Source organism: Equus caballus, chromosome 1 (assembly GCF_041296265.1).
Source record: "Equus caballus isolate H_3958 breed thoroughbred chromosome 1, TB-T2T, whole genome shotgun sequence".
Taxonomy (NCBI): Eukaryota; Metazoa; Chordata; class Mammalia; order Perissodactyla; family Equidae; genus Equus; species Equus caballus.
Window position 1 is genome coordinate 157,294,052 of NC_091684.1, and position 22,353 is coordinate 157,316,404.

At 38.3% G+C, this 22,353-nt stretch overlaps 1 protein-coding gene across 5 annotated transcripts in view; it reads right to left on the minus strand.

Annotated features, from left to right (window-relative positions):
- The window catches only part of SLC28A2 (solute carrier family 28 member 2), an 85,794-nt gene that overhangs the window by 46,064 nt on the left and 17,377 nt on the right, over positions 1-22,353 (minus strand). The window contains exons 1-4 of one of the 5 annotated variants that reach the window (XM_070237198.1): positions 19,846-20,025; positions 5,747-5,877; positions 1,824-1,917; positions 1,603-1,691 (exon numbers count right to left, since the gene is read on the minus strand). In XM_070237198.1, coding sequence (XP_070093299.1) covers positions 1,603-1,691; positions 1,824-1,904 — 170 coding nt within the window. In that variant the 5' untranslated portion in view covers positions 1,905-1,917; positions 5,747-5,877; positions 19,846-20,025. Of the gene's footprint in view, positions 1-1,602; positions 1,692-1,823; positions 1,918-5,746; positions 5,878-19,845; positions 20,026-22,353 lie in introns of those variants that run through there. The other 4 variants (XM_001502656.5, XM_070237200.1, XM_070237194.1 and 1 more) reach the window with 4 other exon arrangements.

A 22,353-nucleotide genomic window follows, 5' to 3' on the forward strand; every position in this document is an offset into this window, starting at 1 on the left:
CCGAAAACTGCAGCTCTCTATCAGAACAGGTTAGTAAACACTTAATTATAACATTAAAAATAAAGGGAAGGAAAACACCAAAATAAATATAATCTTGTCATTCTAACCACAAACTTACAACGCAAGATGGAATAAGATAGAACAATAATAACTTAGAAGGGGAAGAGGAAAGGGATGGAATCAGCTTAGTCTAAGGAAATAAGAGGCTATCAAAAAATGAGCTATCTCATCTATGAGATTTTTTTATACAAACATATTGGTAATCACTAAACAAACAATTAGAATGAGACACAAATGATAGATAAGGAGAAAACTACCTAACTGAATTGGTAGTCCCAAATACATGGGATGAGAAACAAAGGAAATGCAGAAGAGCTGGAAAATGAGTGATAAGATGGCAGCTTTAAGCCCTTATATATCAATAATCACTGTGAATGTAAATTGATTGAATTCTCCAATCAAAAGACACAGAATGGTGGGCTGGATTAAAAAAGAAGATCCAACAATATGCTGCCTCCAGGAAACACATCTCAGCTCCAAAGACAAACGCAGGCTCAGAGGGAAAGGATGGAAGACAATACTCCAAGCTAATGGCAAACAAAAGAAAGCAGGTGTTGCCCTACTTATATCAGACAAAGTAACTTCAAGATAAAACAGGTAAAGAGAGACAAAGAGGGGCAGTATATAATGATAAAAGGATCACTCCACCAAGAAGGCATAACACGTAAAAATAAAGAGAAGAAAACAAACAAAAGTAACCTTTTGTTTGGGAGCTGTTCTGGATCATATCCATATGTTGCCTTTAGAAACTGCTAGATATCTTCCTCTAAGCTTCTTGTTGTATGACTTCTGCACTCTTTAAATAAAAACCCAGACCTTTTCTACACCATGGAACATGGCTTTCATCTGACCTATTTTACCTAAACAGCTTTCTTAGACATTATTTCTGGAACCATACCCATGATCAAATTCAGAGATTTTTCTCATTCCTTTTTGACTCTGGTTACACTTAACATTCAGGACAGTACCTCCATTCTTGATACTTCCTTCTCTTTTGACTTCAAAGACTGTTCTTTTTTTACTTTCTCTATTATCCCTCATGGGTCCTTCTTTGTCATGTTTCCTGATTTCTCTTTCTCCCCATCCCCAAATTTGAGTATTCCAGAAGAGCTTTTTTTAAAAATATGAGTAAGTTAATTTCTAAGCCTCAATTTACTAATTGAAAAAAGGGATTAAAATTACTACCCACTTGTTGCTGTGAACATTAAAAAAAATAATTACATAAAGCATTCTACACAATAGTAAGTACTCAATAAATGTTGGCCATTATTATGCTCATTGTTGCTGTTATTTTTGTCGTCAGTCCAACCAATGCTGCTATTGCTGAATTTCCATTATTTATGGCACAGGTTAATATAAAAAATTAATTATATAAAACCATGTGTGTGCATATGCTAACGTCAGGTGGCCATGAGTCTTATCTCCACAATAAGACCACAAGCTCCCTGAGAATGCGGCAAGCTTGACTTCTTCTGAGTCCACTGACCACACTTATCCCACCCTAGGCCCTTTCTAACTGAACCGATTCCAGAACACTTGTACCTCTGGCGAGTGGAAGGCCCAAGCCCATCCTCAAGGCTGTGTCCTTGGTCTTCAGTCCTCCTGGTTCCCTCAGGATTTATTCCTTCTTCCTGTAAGCACAGGTAGAGTTTGGGTCACTCATAGGGCCCTGCTGAGGGTAGTGGGGATTGAGAGCAGCCAAAAACCCTACATGAGCATGCAGCAACAAACAATGTTGTGCAGAATCTAAACTGGTGAATTACCGTGAGCTCCAGCCCCAGGTTCTCTCTGCCCGTCTCCTCTGTGGACAGAGTAATGGCCTCTCCTCCATTTGTTTTCTCCATCTCCTGTTCTCAACTGAAAAACAAATTCATGGCCAAAGCTGAAAGATTGGTCATTCTATAATGTGGGGCTGGGGAGAATTTTTAGGGCCTGCTACCCATAGGAAAAACAAAACTAAAAATCTTTAGAGGTTTAGTTGATTTCTTTAAGAGGATTGGGAAGATTGGAAGCATAATTTCAATATAATAAACAATGAAATATAGACATATTTCCTATTGTGAATAGCTAGAGAAGGGGCGGTAAGATAGGAGAAGAGAGAGGAAGGGCAGGAGGAATTGAACTGAAGCAGTGATTTACCCAGCGGCCCTGGACCTGGACTAAAAAGGAAATTGTTCTGTCCCTTAAATGAAGGGTCAGAGGGCAACTTCTCCTGTTGGCTTCGGGAGGTCCCCCTGAGCTGTGCTGAGTAAGAAAAAAAAATAGAAAGGGAGGCAGAGGGCTAGGATGAGCCCAGACCCCAATATATTGCTGAGAAAACAAAGATTAAAGGCTTTCAAGTTCCTGACTATAATGTAGTACAAAAATTCTTTTTGGAGAATCTAACAGTTCCTCCTTAGTTAAATAAAAGAAACCTACAGTTAGAATAATCAGTATGAATATTAATTATCCCAAATAAAGAAACCTTTGAAACGAAATGAGAGAATCAAGAAACTAAAACAAATATTTGAGCATCACTATAAGCAACCCTAAGAGACAAACATTCAAATTTTAATACCAAGTTCATTCTCAGATGTTTCTTTCCTTTGCAAAAATTTTTCTTCCCCATGGAATTGTGTTTTTTTTAATGTGGTCTCTTCAAACATTTAAAGCATAATTTCATTAAACACACATCAACAGACAACTTTTGTTGTGTAAATTAGGGCCTTCCTGTATAGGCATGGAACTGCTTGAATTTGGTCTAACTACAATGAGTTAAGAAATTTGGCAAATCCAGTTCCTGCCCTCCCCCAACACCCCTGCTTACTCCAGTGTGAACGATTCCTTCTGGCTCCTCAGTGAAGGATAGAAAGGAAAACTTAGCTCCAACAGACCCTGACTCTGAAGGGATGGGCTGGAGATGAGGGAGGGGGCTTTCCTGATTGGCTCATGTGTTCAGCCCTTCTTCCCTGTAGAGGAGTGCAATTCTCAAGTTAGATATTTGTTTGGTGCAGGATGCCGAAGTGTTGTGAACTGTGTGTAGGTCTGTACCTGGGATCCGAACCTGCAAACCCCAGGCCGCCGAGGTGGAGCACATGAACTTAACCACTACTCCACTGGGTCAGCCCCAATATTCATGTTTTAAAGACAATTTTGCAGGATCAGGTCTAAGAGATCTTCAGGAATTTCTAATAGGCACATCATCAGAAGCATTGCCCAGCACTGAACTAGGTACTGGGGAGCATGTAAAAGAAAGTAAGAGAAATGACTCTGCTCTCAGAAAACTTACCATTTTGTGCCAGAAAGACAGTTCCTGGAAAACAACAGAATGCAGGACTATACATGATCCGATTCCAAATGACCACTGGGAAGACTTTTACTAATTCATTCAACAAATGCTTATGGAGTACTCACTATCACCCAGGCACTGTTTTGGGTGCTGAGGACACAAAGATGAATGAGATATTGTCTCTGTCATGAAGAAACTTACAAATCAGTGAGGAAAGACAGATGTGTCAAGAAAGGCTTCACAAGCAACCCAAGTGCCCATCAACTGGTGAATGGATAAAGAAGATGCGGTATAGGGGCTGGCCCAGTGGCATAGCCCCAGTTTGTGTGCTCCGCTTCAGTGGCCTGGGGTTTGCTGGTTCAGATCCCAGGCACAGACCTATGCACTGCCTATCAAGCCATGCCTTGGCAGGCATCCCACATAAAGTAGAGGAAGATGGGCGTGGATGTTAGCTCAGGACCAAATCTTCCCCAACAAAAAAAGAAGGATTGGCAGCAGATATTAGCTCAGGGCTAATCTTCCTCAAAAGAAAAGATGAGCTATAATTATATGCAATGGAATACTACTCATCCATAAAAAAAATAAAATCGTCCCATTTGCAACAACATGGATGGACCTTGAAGATATAATGTTAAGCAAAATAAGCCAGACAGAGAAAGACAAACTACAAGACCATGTGATTTCACTCATATGTGGAAGATTAAACAAACACATGGACAAAGAGAACAGATTAGTGGTTACCAGATGGAAAGGAGGTTGGGGGGTGGACAAAAGGGGTAAAGGGGCACATATGTCTGGTGATGGATAAAAACTAGACTGCTGGTGGTGAGCACAATGCAGTCTATACAGACACTGATAAACAATAATGTACACCTGGAATTATAAATGTTATAAACCATTATGACCTCAATAAAATAATTGAAGGGAAAAAAAAGACAGGCTTCACAGAATTGGCAATATTTGCCCTGAGTCTGGAAAGTCTTGAAAGGTAAGTAAGGGATCACGGATGGAGAAAGGAAAAGATTACCAGCAGAGGGAGAAACTCAAACAAATGCACAGAGGCAAGACCTTCCCCGACGTGCTAAGGAGGCTGCAAAAATTAGCTAAACAATGAAGGGAAATTTTTGAGAAATTAACTAAAGAAGGTCAAAATAAAGTAAGAAATTAGTTAAGTAATGGAGGGGCAAAATGTGAGTAGGGTAGAGGTGGTCTATCAAGAAATAAGTCTGGAGATGCAGTCAAGTACCAGATGGAGGTGGGCTCTGTATGCCAGGCTAAAAATTTGGGCTTCTTCTGAACCAAATGGGGAGGCAGGAGGAGGATGGATTGGAAGTATGCATATTGGGGACAGAGAGAGGAGCAGTCAGAAGACAAAATAGTCCAAATCAGACATGATGAGGCTCTAACCAAAGCAGTAGAAGAGGATGAATAGAAATAAACAAATTTATAGGACTTGGTGATTGATCGAGCAGGGGGGGAATAAACGAAAGGGGGAAGATAATTCTTCAAAATGACCTAGTTTTTCCTCCTCCTAACCTCCAGTAATACTTAGCTGCATGTTGTTCCCTAAACACACGTTTCCTTGTGCCTGTGAAACTTGGTGGATGCTGTTCCTTCTGCCTCTAATACTCTGCCCCAGTTTATCCACCTAGCAGATTCCTACACCTCCTTCAAGTCTCTGTTGCAGGGCCACCCTCTCCAATGAAGCTTTCTAGAACTCCTTCCAGACAAGACTTGGGACTCCTTCCCCTGTGCTCCTACTGCAACATGCTCTTGCAGAACTCTACAGAACAAACAGTACCCTAAATGTTTACTTGTCTCTCACTAGACTACGATCTCCTCAAGCTTAGGCTCTCTGTCTTGTTTACCACTGTATCCCCAGGCTCAAGGTCTGCCACAATATTAGGTAAGCAATAAATATTTGTAAAATAAGTGGGGAAAAAAACCAAACACAGGATTCTGGCTTAGGTTATTGGGTATGTAGATAATAATAACATTTACCAAAAATAGGGACACATAGTTCTATTTCTCTAGCTCCATGTGTGCACACACACGTACACACGCACACACACTCACACATCCATAAAAGCCCTAGCAGAGTAAATATACTGTGCAACCTAGAGCAACTCATTCTGCCTCTCTGGGCCCCTTCTGATATTCTGCCCCTTCCTAATTGCCTAATGCTATTTTATAAGATTATTATGAAAATTAAGTAATTTAATATAGAAAAATAATTTGGAAAACAGTAGATGACCTTATAGTTGCAGGCTACTATTGTAAATTCTTGTGGTAATTACAGAAAATTATAGATATTTTGAAGCTGATGTCAAAATATCAGCTTCACCATCATCTTAATATGACTGTAAAGTCTCTCTTGCTCATCCTGGCTCACACTTTATCTCTGTTTCTCATTTTTACCTTAGATGATTGCCAGTTCTGGGGCCAGGTCCAAGCATAATGATAGGCAGGGATCCTAGTGTTCAAAGTGAAATGATGCCAGTGATCATCTCTCTCTCTTCTCTCATCCTCCTTCTTCCCTTTTTCTTTTCCTGTAGAAGGTGTCAAAATCTGTGTTCATCTTCTAGGATGAGGCTACAGCACTCATCTCACTTTTCCAAGAAATGCAAGTTTCCTTTAAATGCAGCTATTATTAACATAACCCAACTGCCAAGAGGAAGAGAATTAATCTGGCTGGTACCTCCCCTCAATTAACTGTTGCCTCACAAACAGACTTGGGCTTCATTGTTTAAGTGGTTTTTTTTTTTTTTGTCTTATCATTTATAGTTTGATAAACTCTCTCAAACTGCAGATCAGGAAGAACAAAGTGATTGACCCAGAGTCAACAGTTAGTTAGTGGCTAAGCCGAAGGCAAACCCTGTGGTCCCCACTCCCGGTTCTGGGCTATTTCTAGACTATGGGGTGAACGGTAAGAGATACTTCTGTTTCTGTGGCCTTTATAGTCTTTCAAAAGATTTTCGTATGCTTTCACTGTTTATCCTCATAAAATTCTTGTGAACAAGTCAGCTACTAATCCTATTTTAGGTATAAAGACAATAGACTCAAAGAAGATGAGCAATTTGTCTAAAGTCATACAGCTAATTAGGGCAGAGCCAGGATTAAAGGCTAGCTCTTGTCATTTCCCTGGAAACTGGGCCTTATAATTGTCCTAAAGCCTAGGAGTTACTCCAGGAAAACTAAGTGACCTGCTTCAAACCTATCTAGGAAATAAGTAGGATATAAATAATATATGATTTTAATCCTTCCTGCTTTTACCTCTCCTTTGATTACTAGTAGAAGCAGGCAGAACTAGAGAGAATACAGGGACTTCCAATTTTGGTCTTAATGGAGTAACTTGTATTTAATAACCCTCCTGCTGAAAACAATTAAAAAGGCTAGGCAATATTATACAACAATCCTTTGAAAGCATTTCAGAGCAACCAATGGAAGCAGGATGTGAAAGTCGATGATCCTTGAGAGAGGAGAAGCACAAGAGTTGAATTCTACATTCATCCGAGCTCTTTTTCTGAGGGCATTTTATTTTTCAAATCATGATGCAGAGAAATAATACTCAAGTAGTCTTATGAGGTTGAAGAGACGGAGGTTGGAGTTTGGGGCAGGTAAAATGGCTGCAATTTGAGGGGAAAAAAAATCATAAAAAGAGGAGAACCATGAAGGAGCCCCAAAACCTGCAACCAAATTTCCAAGTTATTGGCTAACTCATAAGTTGTATGTATTCAAAACAAGACACCAAGAAACTAAGCAAAAAAACAGTAGGTGGAGTGCTAAAGACCTGAGCAGAGATTTCAGCAGCTGTGTGGTGCTGGAGACAGAAATGTTAGTTTCAAGCCCCACTGAGGATGTGGACCTTAATAAACACAACAGGCTTTCTACTGAGACCTTAAAAGGGCCATAACCTGGGAATAAGAAACATACCTTAGGAATAAAAGCTATGCCCTAGCATAGAGGCAAAGCTGAAATAACAAGCATAAAACAAAGCTCAACAGGATCAAGTCAATCCTTTTCTATCCTATATGCCTGACGAAAGAAACGCTAACCCTCTTCAAGTATATATAACATCCAGAGCCCCTAAAAATTTTCAGTTATAATGTATGGCATCTAATTTAAAATTACAAGTCATTAAAAAAAAACCATGACCAAAAACCAAGAGGAAAAAACAGATAATAGAAACCAATGAATGTACGACTTAGATATTGGAGATATCAGACAGGGACTTTAAAATAACTATGATTAACCTTTTCAGGAAAATAAGAGGAAAGGTGAAGAAAATAGGTGAAAAGAGAAATTTTTGAAGAAAATTAGAAGCTTTAAAAAATAAATGCACATTATAGCAATTAAAAGTAAGAACTAACTAAAAGGGTTTAACAAACTGGATAAAGCAGAAGACAGAGTTAGTGAACTCAAGGAGTGGTCAATAAAAAATATCTAAATAGGACAGAGAAAAAAAATTGGGGGAAAAAAGTAGAATAAGACTTCTAGCTTCCAATTAGGATGTAGAAAGCTGGAAAAGCATTGCTCTCATCTTTACAACAACAATTTTTAATTTCTAGATAATCTGAAAACTTACCACCTTTTCTGAACCCATCCCAACCCAGCATTTGCTTAACTGAGGAAGAACCAGATCCTAATCAAGCCAGAAAGGTAATTCATTTAAAATTTTAACAAATTGCTAAAAGCCAAAGGTAGGATAGTGAGAGAATATAAGAAGCCTGGGAGCTACAACACAGGGAAATTCTTATCCACTTGCAGACTCTTCTTCACAAACTTCACCAAGTGCTCACAAGAAAAACTGTGGGTAAGATAGGAAACTTGAGAAAGTCTCTCTAATGGTACAGGCCTGGGAAAGGTGAACAGCTGCCACTAGAGGAAAGATACAAAGCTCCAGCTGGATCCTTCTCACCTATCTCGCCTGTAGAACAAAAGCCTTGAGTCACTGAGGGAGAGGAAGAAAAGCCTGCCACACCCCTGGGCCACAAGTGAAGACTCACTGCTGCTGGAGGAAATGAACAGAAAAAAACAAACCCACACCTCTGAGGGAGAGGCAGAAAAATATCCTGGGCCAGGCCGTTAGAGATCTCCTATTACTGGAGGGGGGAGGATAACTGATAATGTCCGACCCCAACACTCAGCAATGCATTACCTGTGTAAGACTGAGGGTGAACCTGAAAAACAGAAAACACTCTCCTTTTCCACAACAGGATAGCAAGCAGCAAGTAAAAAGAACCATATCTATTTCTGAGAGAGGAAGGAAAACGTATGGAGAGAGACCATCTCTAAGGCACAGGTGCAAAGGGAAGACTTAAAACTGACAGTCCAATAGTAGCTAAGAAAAATCCTCAGACAAACAAACCACTAACCCAACTCCATAAATCCAGCCCAAGTCCTGACTAAATCGACTCAACCCCAAACACTAAAGGTTTACTAAAGACACATGCGCACTTCTGGATGTTAATATCCTTTGTCTCAGTTTCTACTGTTCTACACAAGATTGTTAGCTTTCAACCAAAAAATTTATGACAAAGAACCAAGAAAAACACACTGCTAAGAGACAATGTAACAAGAGCACCAAAATCAGATATAATCCAGATGTTGCAACTATTATATGGGGAATTTAAAATAATTAAGGTTAATATGTTAAAGACTCTAATGGAAAAGGGCAACAACATGTGTAAAGACATGAGGACTGTTAGCAGTGAGAAGAAAAATATAAGAAATAATCAAATGGAAGTGCTAAAAATGAAAAACATGGTAATAGACATGAAGAATGTCTCTTGACAGTCTCATTAGTAGACTCATTTCAACCAAGCAAAGAATGAGTTAACTTGAAGATAAGTCAACAGAAATTATACAAAATGAAACGCAAAGATAAAAGAGTAGGGGGAAAACAGAATGGAGTATCCAGGAGTTACAGGACAATATTAAGTGATCTAACATACATGTAATCGGAATCTCAGGTAAAGGTTGAGGGGGGTGGTAGAAAGAGAGAAAGGAAGGAGAAGAAATATTGAAAGAGACAATGACTGAGAATTTTCCAAAATTGATGAAAGATGACAAGCCAAAGATCGAAGATGCTCAGAGAACACTAAGCAAAATAAATATTAGAACACACACACATACACACAATATTCAAACTGCTGAAAACCAAAGATAGAGAGTAAATCTTGAAGGCAACTACAGAGAAAAGACACATTACGTACAGAGAGAAAATGAGAATTACAGCAGACTTCTTGAAGAAACTATGCAAACCAGAAGACAAGAAAGAAAAAAACATCTGTCACTTCATCATTCTTTACCCATCAAAGATATCTTTCAAAAATGAAGAAAAAAATAAGACTTTTTAGACAAACAAAAACTGAGAGGATTTATTGCCAGTAAACCTGCACAAGAAGAAATATTAAAGGAAGTTTTTCAAGCAGAGAGAAGATGATACTAGAAAGAAACTTGTATCTACACAAAGAAATGAAGAGTGCTGGAAATGGCATAAATGAAGGTAAACATAAAATTCATTAAAAAAATTTTAACTGCTTTCAAAGATGACTGCCTAAAGCAAAAATATTATTTATGTGTTGTATGTTTATAGCATATGAAAAATAAAATGTATAGCACAAAGAATGGGAGGAAAGAATTGAGAGTATACTATTGTAAGGTCTTTATACTATACGTGAAGCTGTATGATACCATTTGAACATAGAGTCTGATCAATTAATGATATATATTGCAAGCCCTAGGGCAACCACTAAAGTTTCTTTTCAGAAGCATAAGTAATAAGCCAATAGTGGAGATTAAATGAAATCATTAAACAATACTCAATTAATCCAAAAGAAGGCAGAAAAAATAAACAAAAAACAAAGGGAACAAACAGGAAACACCAGCAAGATGGTAGATTTTAATCAAACCATGTTAATAATTACATTAAATATAGTCTACACACACACACACACAAAATGCAGAGATTGCCAGATTGTATTTTAAAAAATAGATGTAATTATATGCTGTCTATAAGGAACTCATTTTAAATATAAAAACATAATGAAAGTAAAAGGATAGAAAAAGACATATCATGATAACACCAAAAAAAAAAAGGCTGGAGTATCTATATTAATATCAGAAAAAGTAGGCTTCAGAACAAAGACTACTGCAAGCGATAAAGAAGAACATTTCATTAATGGAAAGGGGTCAATTTGCCAAGAATATATGGCAATCCTAAATGTCTATGGACTAAAACAATGTAGCTTCAAAGGATAAGGCAAAAACTGATAAAACTGAAAGAAGAAATAGACAAATACACAATTATGGTTGGAGAGTTTACTAGTCTTCCCTCAATAATTGATAGAACAAGTAGACAGAAAATACACGAAGAAACAGATGACCTAAACAACATTATCACTTTACTTGACCTAATTGATATTTTTTAAACATTTCACCCTACAAGAGCAGAATATATATTGATTTTAGGTGCATACAGAACACTCACCAAAGTAGACCATTTTCTGGGCAAAAACACCCACACCTTTATATATTTGAAAGAATTAAAACCAGACAAAATATGTTCTAAGACAATAAAGGAATTAAGCTAGGCATCATTAACAAAAAGATATCTTGAAAGTCCCCAGATATTTGGAAATTAAACAAGATACTTATAAATAACCCATGAGTTAAAGAAGTCACAGGGGAAATTAGAAAATGTTTTAACTGAATAGAAATTAAAATATATCAACATCTATGAGATGCAACTGAACCAGTACTTATATTAGAAAAGAAAAAAAGTCTAAAGTCAACTATCTAAACTTTCACCTTAAGAAACTAGAAAGAGAAGAGTAAATTAAACCCAACACAGGCTGAAGGAAATAATTAAGAGCAGAAAGCAATGAAAGTGAGAACAGAACAAAACAATAAAGAATATGTCCATACTACCTAAAGCAATCTACAGATTCAAAGCAATCCCAATCAGAATCCCAATGACATTCTTCATGGAAATACAACAAAGAATCTTAAAATTCACATGGGACAACAAAAGACCCTGAATAGCCAAAGCAATCCCGAGAAACAAGAAAAAAGCTCAAGGCATCACAATCCCTGACTTCAAAATATACTACAAAGCTATAGTAATCAAAACAGCATGGTACTGGTACAAAAACAGACACACAAATAAATGGAACAGAATTGAAAGCCCAGAAATAAAACCACACATCCATGGACAGCTAATCTTCAACAAAGGAGCCAAGAACATACAATGGAGAAAGCAAAACATCTTCAATAAGTGGTGTTGGGAAAACTGGACAGCCACATACAAAAGAATGAAAGTAGACTATTATCTTTCTCCATACACAAAAGTAGACTCAAAATGAACAAAAGACTTGAAGGTAAGACTTGAAACCATAAAACTTCTAGAAGAAAATATAGGCAGTACACTCTTTGACATCAGTCTTAAAAGGATCTTTTCGAATACCATGTCCACTTGGACAAGGGAAAGAAAGAAAAAATAAACAAATGGGACTTCATCAGACTAAAGAGCTTCTGGAAGGCAAAGGAAACCAGGATCAAAACAAAAAACAACCAACCAACTGGGAGAAAATATTTGCAAATCATATATCTGACAAGGGGTTAATCTCCATAATATATAAAGAACTCACACAACTGAACTACAAAAAAACACAACAGCCCAATCAAAAAGTGGTCAGAGGATATGAACAGACATTTTTCAAAAGAAGATATACAGATGGCCAATAGGCACACGAAAAGATGCTCAACATCACTAATAATCAGGGGAATGCAAATAAAAACTACACTTAGATATCACCTTATGCCCAGTAGAATGGCTATAATCACCAAGACAAAAAATAACAAATGTTGGAGAGGTTGTGGAGAGAAGGGCACCCTCATCCACTGCTGGTGGGAATGCAAACTGGTGCAGCAACTATGGAAAACAGTATAGAGATTTCTCAAAAAATTAAAAATAGAAATAACGTATGACCCAGCTATCCGACTTCCGGGTATTTATCCAAAGAACTTGAAATCAACAATACAAAGAGATTTATGCACCTCTATGTTCATTGCAGCATTATTGACAATAGCCAAGATGTGGAAGCAACCCAAGTGCCCATCAACTGATGATTGGATAAAGAAGATATGGTGTATATGTATACAATGGAATACTACTCAGCCGTAAAAAAAGACAAAATCATCCCATTCACAACACCATGGATGGACCTTGAGGGTATTATGTTAAGTGAAATAAGCCAGACAGAGAAAGACACTGTATGATTTCACTCATTTGTGGAAGATAAACAAACTTATGGGCAAAGAGAACAGTTTAGTGGTTGCCAGGGGACACAACTGGTGAAGGGGCACATTTTTATGGTGACTGACAAATAATAATGTACAACTGAAATTTCACAATGTTATAAACTATTATGACCTCAACAAAAAAAATAAAGAAAATCAATGAAATGAAAAGCTGATTCTTTGAAAAGATCAATTAAATATTAGCATTTAGCTAGAATGATGAGGAAAAAAGAGAAGAAATAAATTTAAAAATATCAAGAATAAAAGAGGGAACACCACTACAGTTACTACATGCATTAAAAAGATAATAAGGTGGGGCCGGCCCTGTGGCCGAGTGGTTAAGTTCGTGCGCTCTGCTTTGGCAGCCCAGGGTTTCGCTGGTTAAGTTCCTGAGCACAGACATGGCACCACTCATCAGGCCATGCTGAGGCAGCATCCCACATGCCACAACTAGAAGGACCCATAACTAAAATATTCAACTATGTACTGGGGGGATTCGGAGAGAAAAAGCAGGAAAAAAAAAGAAGATTGGCAATGGTTGTTAGCTCAGGTGCCAATCTTTAAAAAAAAAAGATAACAAGAGAAGAGTAAAAACAACTCTATGCCTATAAATTCAACAATTTAGATGAAACAAATTCCATGAGACACAAAATTGCTAAAGCTCACTTCAGAAGAAATAGATAACCAGAACAGTTCTATGTCTATTAAAGAATTTATATTTAAACACTTTCCAACAAAGAAAACTCCAGGCCCAGATGTCTTCAAATATTTAAATTCTACTAAATATATAAGGAAGAAATAATACCAATTTTTATAAACTCTTTCAGAAGATAGAAAAGGAGGGAACACCAATGACTCATTTAGGAGGCCAGCAATACCCTAATTTTGTACAAAAACCAGATAGTAACATACAAGAGAAAACTACAGGTCAACATCCCACATGAACATACTTGAAAAAAAGTCCTCAACAAAATATTAGCAAATCAAATCCAGCAAAAGATAAAAAGAGTAATATATAATAACCAAGTGGAATTTACACCTGGAATCAAAACCTGTTCAACATTTGAAAATCAGGGTAATGTATCACATCAACAGACTGAAGACAAAAAACTATATTATTCTCTTCATAGATGCAGAAAAAGTAACAAAATTCTACATTTGTTTATGATAAAAACTTGTAGTAAACAAGAAATAGTAGGGCACCAATAGGAGGGCACTTGACAAAGGGTATCAATAAAACACCTACAGATAACATCATTTTTGATCATGAAAAACTAAAATGTTTCATCCCTAAGATCAGGAACAAGAATGTCTGCTCTTAGCACTCCCCATTCAGCACCATACTGGAGGTCTTAGAGAGTGCAAAAAGGCAAAAAAAGACCTACAAGACATAGACATTGTAAAGAAAAAAAAATTATCTCTATTCGCAAATTATATGATTTTCTACGTAGAAAATCTCAAAATATCTGCTAAAAAAACCCTACCAGAACTAATAAGTGAGTTCAGTTAGTTACAGGATACAAGATCAGTAAAGAAAATTTTATTGTATCAATAAACAAAATTCAACTGTATTTCTATATGCTAGCAATGAACAATGGGATACTGAATTCTTAGTACGACTTACAAGAGCACCAAAAAACATGAAATACCTAGGTTTAAATGTAACAAAGCATATGTAGAATCTGTATGCTGAAAACTAGGAAAGAGTGATGAAGGAAATCAAAGAAAACAAATAAAGGAGACTATACCATGTTCATGAACTAGAAGACTCAATATTGTTAAAATGTCAATTCTTCCCAAGTTGATGTATAGATTCAAATCAATCCCAGTCAAAATCCCAACAGGATTTTTTTGTGAAAATTGACAAACTGATTTTTAAAATTTTATGGTAAGTCAAAGGAACTAGCATAGTCAACACAATTTTGAAAAAGAAGGACAAAGTTGGAAGGCTCATAGTACCTGATTTCAAAGCTGTTATCTACTGAATGTTTGTGTCTCTCCAGAACTCATATGTTGAAAGCCCTAACTCCCAATGTGATGATATTTGGAGATGGGGCCTTGGGGATGTACTTAGAGTCAGATTAGGTCATGAGAGTGCAGCCCTCATGATGGGATTAGTGGCCTTAAAAGAAGAGGAAAAGAGGGAACTATTTCTTGCTGAGCGCAGAGGAAAGACCATGTGAAGATGAAGTAAGAAAGTGGCCAATTGTAGGCCAGTAAGAGAGCTCTCATCAGAACCTGACCATGCTGGCCCCCTGATGTCAGACTTCCAGCCTCCAGAACTGTGAGAAAATAAGTTTCTTGTTTAAGCCACCCATCTGTGGTATTTTGTTTTGGCAGCCTGAGCAGACTAAGACAAATGCTTATTATAAAGAGACAGTACTTAAGACAGTGTGGTATCAAAGAGAGGATTGACACAAAGTTTAACAGAACAGAATAGAGACTTCAGAAATAGACCCGCACATATATGGTCAATGGATTTCCACAAAGTTGAAAAGGCAACTCAGTGTATAAAGGATAATGTTTCCCATAAATGACACTGGAATAACTAGATATCCATATGAAAAAAAATTAACCTCAATTCATAACTTGTGCCCTATTTAAAAAATAGCTCAAAATGGATCATAGACCTAAATCCAAAATCTGACACTATAAAACTTCCAGAAAAAAATAGGAGAAAATCTTTGTGATCTTGGTTTAGGCAAAGATTTCCTAGATACAATACCAAAAGCACAATCCATAAAAGAAAAATTAATAAATTGGATTTCATGAAAATTAAGAATTTCTGCTCTTTAAAAGAAACCATAAAAAGAATGAAAAAGCACACCACAAATAGAAAGGATTTGCAAATCATATATCTGAGACGGACTTGTATCCAGAATAAATTTCAAATTCTCAAAACTCAATATTAAGAAAAAAACAACCAAACAAGGTGATAAATGGCCAAAAGACTTAAACAGACCCTTCACAAAAGAAAATACACAGATGGCAAAAAAAAAAAAAAAAAGAAAAAGCATATGAAGGCAATACTCACTGCTATTCATAGGGTTTTCATGACTGATTTTCTCAAAAGTGGGTGGCCAGGTCCTTATTCCTAGTCTGTCTTAGTCTGGAAGCTCCACTGAAACTTGTCCACCATGGGTGACTCTGCTGGTATTTGAAATACCAGTTGGCATAGCTTTTAGCGTCACAACAACATGCAGCCACCATGGTATGACAACTGACAGACAGGGGATGTGGTTCCCTGGCTGGGAAATGACCATAGGCCATGGCAGTAGGAGCACCGAGTGTTAACCACTAGACCACCAGGGTTGGCTCATTAGTCATTAGGAAAAGACAAATTAAAACCACAGTGAGATATCAGTACACACCCCTTAGAATGACTAAAATGGAAGGAAGGCGGGGAGGGAGGAAGGAAGGAAGGAAGGAAGGAAGGAAGGAAGGAAGGAAGGCAGGCAGGAAGAGGAAAAAAGGGGAAAAACAAATACCAAGTACTGATGAGTTTTCAGAGTGATTGGAATTCTCAGATGCTGCTGGTGGGAGTGATTTCCACAAGAGTATGCAAAAACAAAATACAAAAATCAACTGTATTTCTATGCACCAAAAAATGAAGTTTAACGAAAGATATTTTACAGTCCAATTTTTTAAATAGTGTATCCTCAAATATTTTTCAGTCTACCCCATCAATCCTCTCTTTCTGGGACTCCAATTATATGTATATTAGGCCACTTGATGATATCCCACATACCTCTAATACAATGTTCTCTCTTTTTTTTTTCAGTCTTTTTTTCCCTCTGTGTTTCATTTTGGATAGTTTCTATTGCCATGTCTTCAAATTCACTAATCTTTTCTTCTGCAATGTCTAAGCTGCTATTAATCCCATCCAGAGTACTTTTCATTTCATCTTTAGAAGTTCAATTTCAAACCTCTTTTTATATCTTCTAATTCTCTCCTCATTAAGCTCATTACTTCCTCTACCTTCTTGAACATATTTTAATACATATGGGATGTATTAAAATACTTGTTTTAATGATTTTGTCCTCTAATTCTATCATGTGTCATTTCTGTGTTTGTTTCTGTTGATTTTCTCCCTTGTTATGGATCCTGTTTTTATGCTTTATTGTGTGTCTGGCAATTTAAAGTAAGATGACAGTTAATGAGTTTTATGTAGCTGGGTGCTGGATTGTTCTGTCTTCCTTTAAATATTTGTCAGCTTCATTCTGGGATGTAAGTAAGTTATCACTTGGAAACAGTTTGAATCTAGCAAAGCTTACTTTCCTGCTTTGTTACACAGGTCCCAAAGAGTCTTTAATCTAGGACCAATTTGTCTCTACTATTAAGGCAATCCTATTCTGAGAACTTTACTCAATGTCCCAAAAGTTAGGAGGTCTTTCCACTTTGTCTAGTAGTTTCCCAGCCCTATGTGAGCTCTGAGGATTTTTCTGCCTGCTCTTTTCCAGTAATTCTTTCCTGGGCCCCAGTGGTTTCCTCACATGCATGTCCCTATCAGCTTTCTCTCTGTGCAGCTCTCTCCTCAGTTCTCTGCCCTGCGAATTCTAGCCACCTTGGCCTCTATGAACTCTGAATTCTGGGAGACTACTGGCCTCTCTCCCGCTTCTCTGAGCTATGGCCTGGAAACTTCCTCCAGGCAGTAAGCTGAAATGATCGTAGGGCTTATCCTGTTTCCCTTATTTCAGGGATCACCATCATGTGCTACCTGTTGTCCAATATCTGAAAATCATTGTTGCATTTATTTTGTTAGGATTTTTTAGTTTTTGAAGATGAAAGGGTAAATCTGGTCCCTGTTACTCCATCTTGGCCAGAACTGAGTATAAATAATATCAAGTGCCTACTATTGTGCTGGACACACCCTTAGATGTTGAGGATACAGTAGTGACCCACACAGACAAAGGTCCTCTCCTCCAGGAAGATGCATTTTAGTAAAGGTCTGTTAAGACAAGTATTGGGTCCTGTAGTGCGAATGGATATCATTAAAAAGTTTTCACTTCTATGGAAAGACAGTCCTTGTACTTGGATTGGAAGAATAAACATAGTTGAAATGTCTATCCTACCTAAAGCAATCTACAGATTCAACACCATCCCAATAAGAATCCCAATGACATTCTTTACAGAAATAGAACAAAGAATTCTAAAATTCACATGGGGCAACAAAAGACCCTGAATTGCTAAAGCAATCCTGAGAAAAAAGAACACAGCTGGAAGCATCACAATCCCTGACTTCAAAACATACTACAAAGCTACAGTAATCAAAACAGCATGGTACTGGTACAAAAACAGGTGCACAGATCAATGTAACAGAATTGAAAGCCCAGAAATAAAACCACACATCTATGGAAGCTAATATTTGACAAAGGAGCTGAGGGCATACAATGGAGAAAAGAAAGTCTTTTCAACAAATGGTCCTGGGAAAACTGGAAAGCCATATGTAAAAGAATGAAAATTGACCATTCTTTTTCACCATTCACCAAAACAAACTCAAAATAGATCAAAGACCTAAATGTAAGACCTGAAACCATAAGGCTTCTAGAAGAAAATGTAGGCAGTACACTCTTTGACATCAGTATTAAAAGGACATTTTCAGACACCATGTCTTCTCAGACAAGGGAAACAATAGAAAGAATAAACAAATGGGACTTTATCAGACTAAAGAGCTTCTTCAAGGCAACGGAAGACAGGATTGAAACAAAAAACCAACCCACTAACTGGGAAAAAATATTATCAGGTCATACATCCGACCAAGGGTTAATATCCATAATATATAAAGAACTCACACAACTCAACAACAAAAAATCAAACAACCCAATCAAAAAATGGGCAGGGGACATGAACAGACATTTCTCCAAAGAAGATATATGGATAGCCAATAGGCACATGGAAAGATGTTCATCATCGCTGATCATCAGGGAAATGCAAATCAAAACTACACTAAGATATCACCTTACACCCGTTAGAATGACAAAAATAACCAAAACAAATAGTAACAAATGTTGGAGAGGTTGTGGAGAAAAAAGAACCCTCATACACTAATGGTGGGAATGCAAACTGGTGCAGCCACTATGGAAAACAGTATGGAGATTCCTCAAAAAATTAAAAACAGAACTACCATACGATGCAGCTATCCCACTACTGGGTATCTATCCAAAGAGCTTGAAATCAGCAATTCCAAAAGTCCCATGTACCCCAACGTTCATTGCAGCATTATTTACAATAGCCAAGATGTGGAAGCAACCTAAGTGCCCATCAACTCATGACTGGATAAAGAAGATGTGGTATATATATATACACAATGGAATACTACTCAGCTGTAAAAAAGAACAAAATCGTCCCATTTGCAACAACATGGATGGACCTTGAGGGAATTATGTTAAGTGAAATAAGCCAGATAGAGAAGGACAATCTCTGTATGACTCCACTCATATGAGGAATTTAAAAATGCAGACAGAGAACAGATTAGTGGCTACCAAAGGAAAGATGGGATGGGGGTTGGGCACAAAGGGTGAAGGGGTGCACTTACAACACGACTGACAAACAATAATGTACAACTGAAATTTCACAAGATTGTAACCTATCATTAACTCAATAAAAATTAAAAAAACAGCTTTCACTTCTACCTTGGTAGAGGACTTGCAGATCTAAAGGAGTAACTTCAAATAGTAGCAGATTGCACTGGTGGGCTGAGGGCATGGGTAGGGGAGAGAAGACATCTATATAAAAACTATTGCCTACCATTTTGTAAGTAGAATGGCTAGTTGGCCATAACAAAATAGCATTAGTTTAAGAACTAACAATGATAACTATGCTGTCCATTGCATAGAATCCTAAGTTGAGTTAATTCATGTGAAGTGCTTACTTAGCTCAATGCTCACTGTGAACTGCTTGTCACCTCACCTCAATTCAGCTCAATAAAATAGTTCTAATGGACTCAAATCCACATCTCAGAGTGGTGTTTGGTGCCTTTCTCTTTACTCCTGTGCAACTTCTATTATTATTTCTATATTCTTCTACCCCCAGGTGCAGAATTCTCTCCAAAAGAATCTCTCCTAACTAGGACCAGCTATGTAATTTGCAAAATGAAAACATGGGCCTCCTCATTAAAAAATGATTAAGAATTTCGAGGCAGAAACAGCAGAGCATTAAACTAAGCACAGGGCCCTTCTGAGAATGAGCCCTGTGCGACTGCCCAGGTCACATACCTATGAAGACATTCCTACTCCTGTCTCACCTCCAGAAAAACTCCAGTCTCCTCTGCGATGCCCTCAGTCATCTGTTAGACAGACAGAAAGCCTCTCCACCAGCCCAGTAACATAGTTAAAACAAACACACAAACTAACCAAAACATTCATCACTCACAGCTCAAATGCACAGTGCCTGCTAGAGCTGTTACACAACAGGCACTTAATAAATACTTGTTGGATAATGAATAACGAAAAAGATAGAAGAAATCGTGCTCTAACGGAAGGAGCTAGATAGCTTTGAACATCAGGACATTTCTGGCACCACTCAAATCTTCTCATGTAGGTGACCCCTTCTTGAGCGTTAAGGTTGGGTCTGCCAGTGTTAATGCAGTGCTAATGTCATTTAGCAAGCTTTGGAGAAAATGCAGAAAATTTGTCTAAAGTAAAGGAATTGTATTTAGAGGAAGGGCAGAGAACCAAAAAACTGAAAGTTCCAACTTTCTAATCATTGACTGAGCTAATATTGAGTGGATTTGTTATCAGCTAGAGAAGAGAACAGATTTGGAAATTACACTGCTTCCAAGAAGATGATTGAAGAAATCAAAGTACCAAAGAGGAGTACTTGGGGGCCCTCCTGGTCCTCTCTTGCTCAATTCCATCTCCTTGGCGCCAGCCAGCGTCATAAAATAGCTGTTATCTGGGGGTGTGGAGCAGGTTATCGTGTAGAGTCATATAGATTTTTAGAGCAAAATGGACCTTTAAGATCTTCCTGCCAACTACAACTGCACTGACTGCAGGTAATGCAAGTCATCAAGCCTCGGGTAGTTGCCTGGTGGGCATGGCATAAGGACTCTGTGCTCTGCTCGTTGTGCACTCAGGCCCTCAGGGACACACCTCCCACTTCATGGAGATAGCATCCAGTCCTTATCTCTAATCCTGACTTTGAGAAGTCTCGCCCCACACTCGTATTTGCCCCAAAATCTGAAGGTTATTCCTGCTGATGTCTCAGCACCAGTAAGTCGTAAACAAGAATTTACTGTTATCTTCTCAGATACCACCTCCTCCCAACTCCCTTCCATTACGTCCTAGGTAAAGCATTCCTTATACTTGCTTCTCTCCTCCTGTCGCCCCCCTCCGCCCAAGCATTGGCGCTTGTTCTCAGTTGGCCTTGTGTTAGAGCTAGGCATATGTTAGCACTAGGTATAGAGCTCTTGCTAGATCTAGGGGCTTTGTCCCTCTCACTAGAGCGGAAGTTCCCTGAGGGAACAGCTTGTGAAGGAGAAAAAGAGACATATAGTGGAATGCAAAGGGACGCATTTAAAGATACATCTCTCCAATGTCACTATTTTGGATGGGGTTGACCCTGAATACTAAGCCATTTGAATTACTGGGGGCAGTTAAATGGCAGGTTGAAAAGCGTGATGATGACAAATGTTTTCCAAGAACCTCATTATTTTTATAATGTCTTATTTACCCAATTATAGTTTATTTTTTGAAGTCCTTGCCATTTCTCATGGAATTTTGATGCTTTTTGAATTTTGCCTGCAAGAAGTTTAAAGGTTTTTTCTCTCTAGCCTTGTCCCACAAGCGGGGTTCCTTTCAGAGTGGTGAGACACCAAATGTATGAAGGATGTGGAAATAGAAGAAGGAGATGATAAACACCCCTCCATACTGCAGCATGGTCTTGGCCAATTCATGACCACGTGTTGGATAACTTGCTTTTTCAGTAAAGAATTTCTAAAAATACCTAACTGAAAGATCAACTAAATGTTATCTGGCCACAGAAAGCGGAGTGAGACTATGGTAAGTCCTAGGGCTTTATCACCCTCCACCCTGGCATGGGGGATTTCTACCTTCTTTCCTGTCCTCTGCTTTCACGTCCTGTTTGTAATTTCTCTCTCTCTCTCTGACTCTACTTCCCTCCCTGTCTCTTCTCTGTCTCTTCCTCAAACCCCTTCCTCTCTACTTCCCATCTCTCCTTCTACTTATCCTTTGCAGTGCTTTGCTGGGAAAGCCGTGATAGAGAGTGCTCTGGGGTAACAGCCTCCAGAATGCCTGTGGGGGCCGCCTCAGTCCTTGCAGAGCAGAGCTGCTGACCAAGGCAGGCAGTGCTAAGGGCGCATGTGTCAGGGAGCAGGTGGGTGAGCAGTCCTGGCCTTGGTGGGAGTCAACGAGGCTTGTGGAGAATTCAGTGAGGGCTTGTGAGCATGCTCATGTGTTCTAGAGATTCAGCATCAACAACAGCCTCCCACAACTAGTCTTACAGGACTGTGGATTAGAATCTCTATTTTCTCTTTGCTGAACTCCTTGGGAGACTTTTGGCTTGGGTTCTGGTTGGAAAACCTGATCTGTAGTATTCCTTGCTGATTCATAGTTGGCTAATTATTCTCCATGGCTGCACAGTGAGGCAGACAAAATCTGAGAAAGTTGGTGTTGGTCTCCCACACCCTCCCCCGGCTGCTCTGACTCTATCCCATTGGTGAGAGTCTACCCTGGTTCAGAAAACAACTTATCAGGAAGTAATCC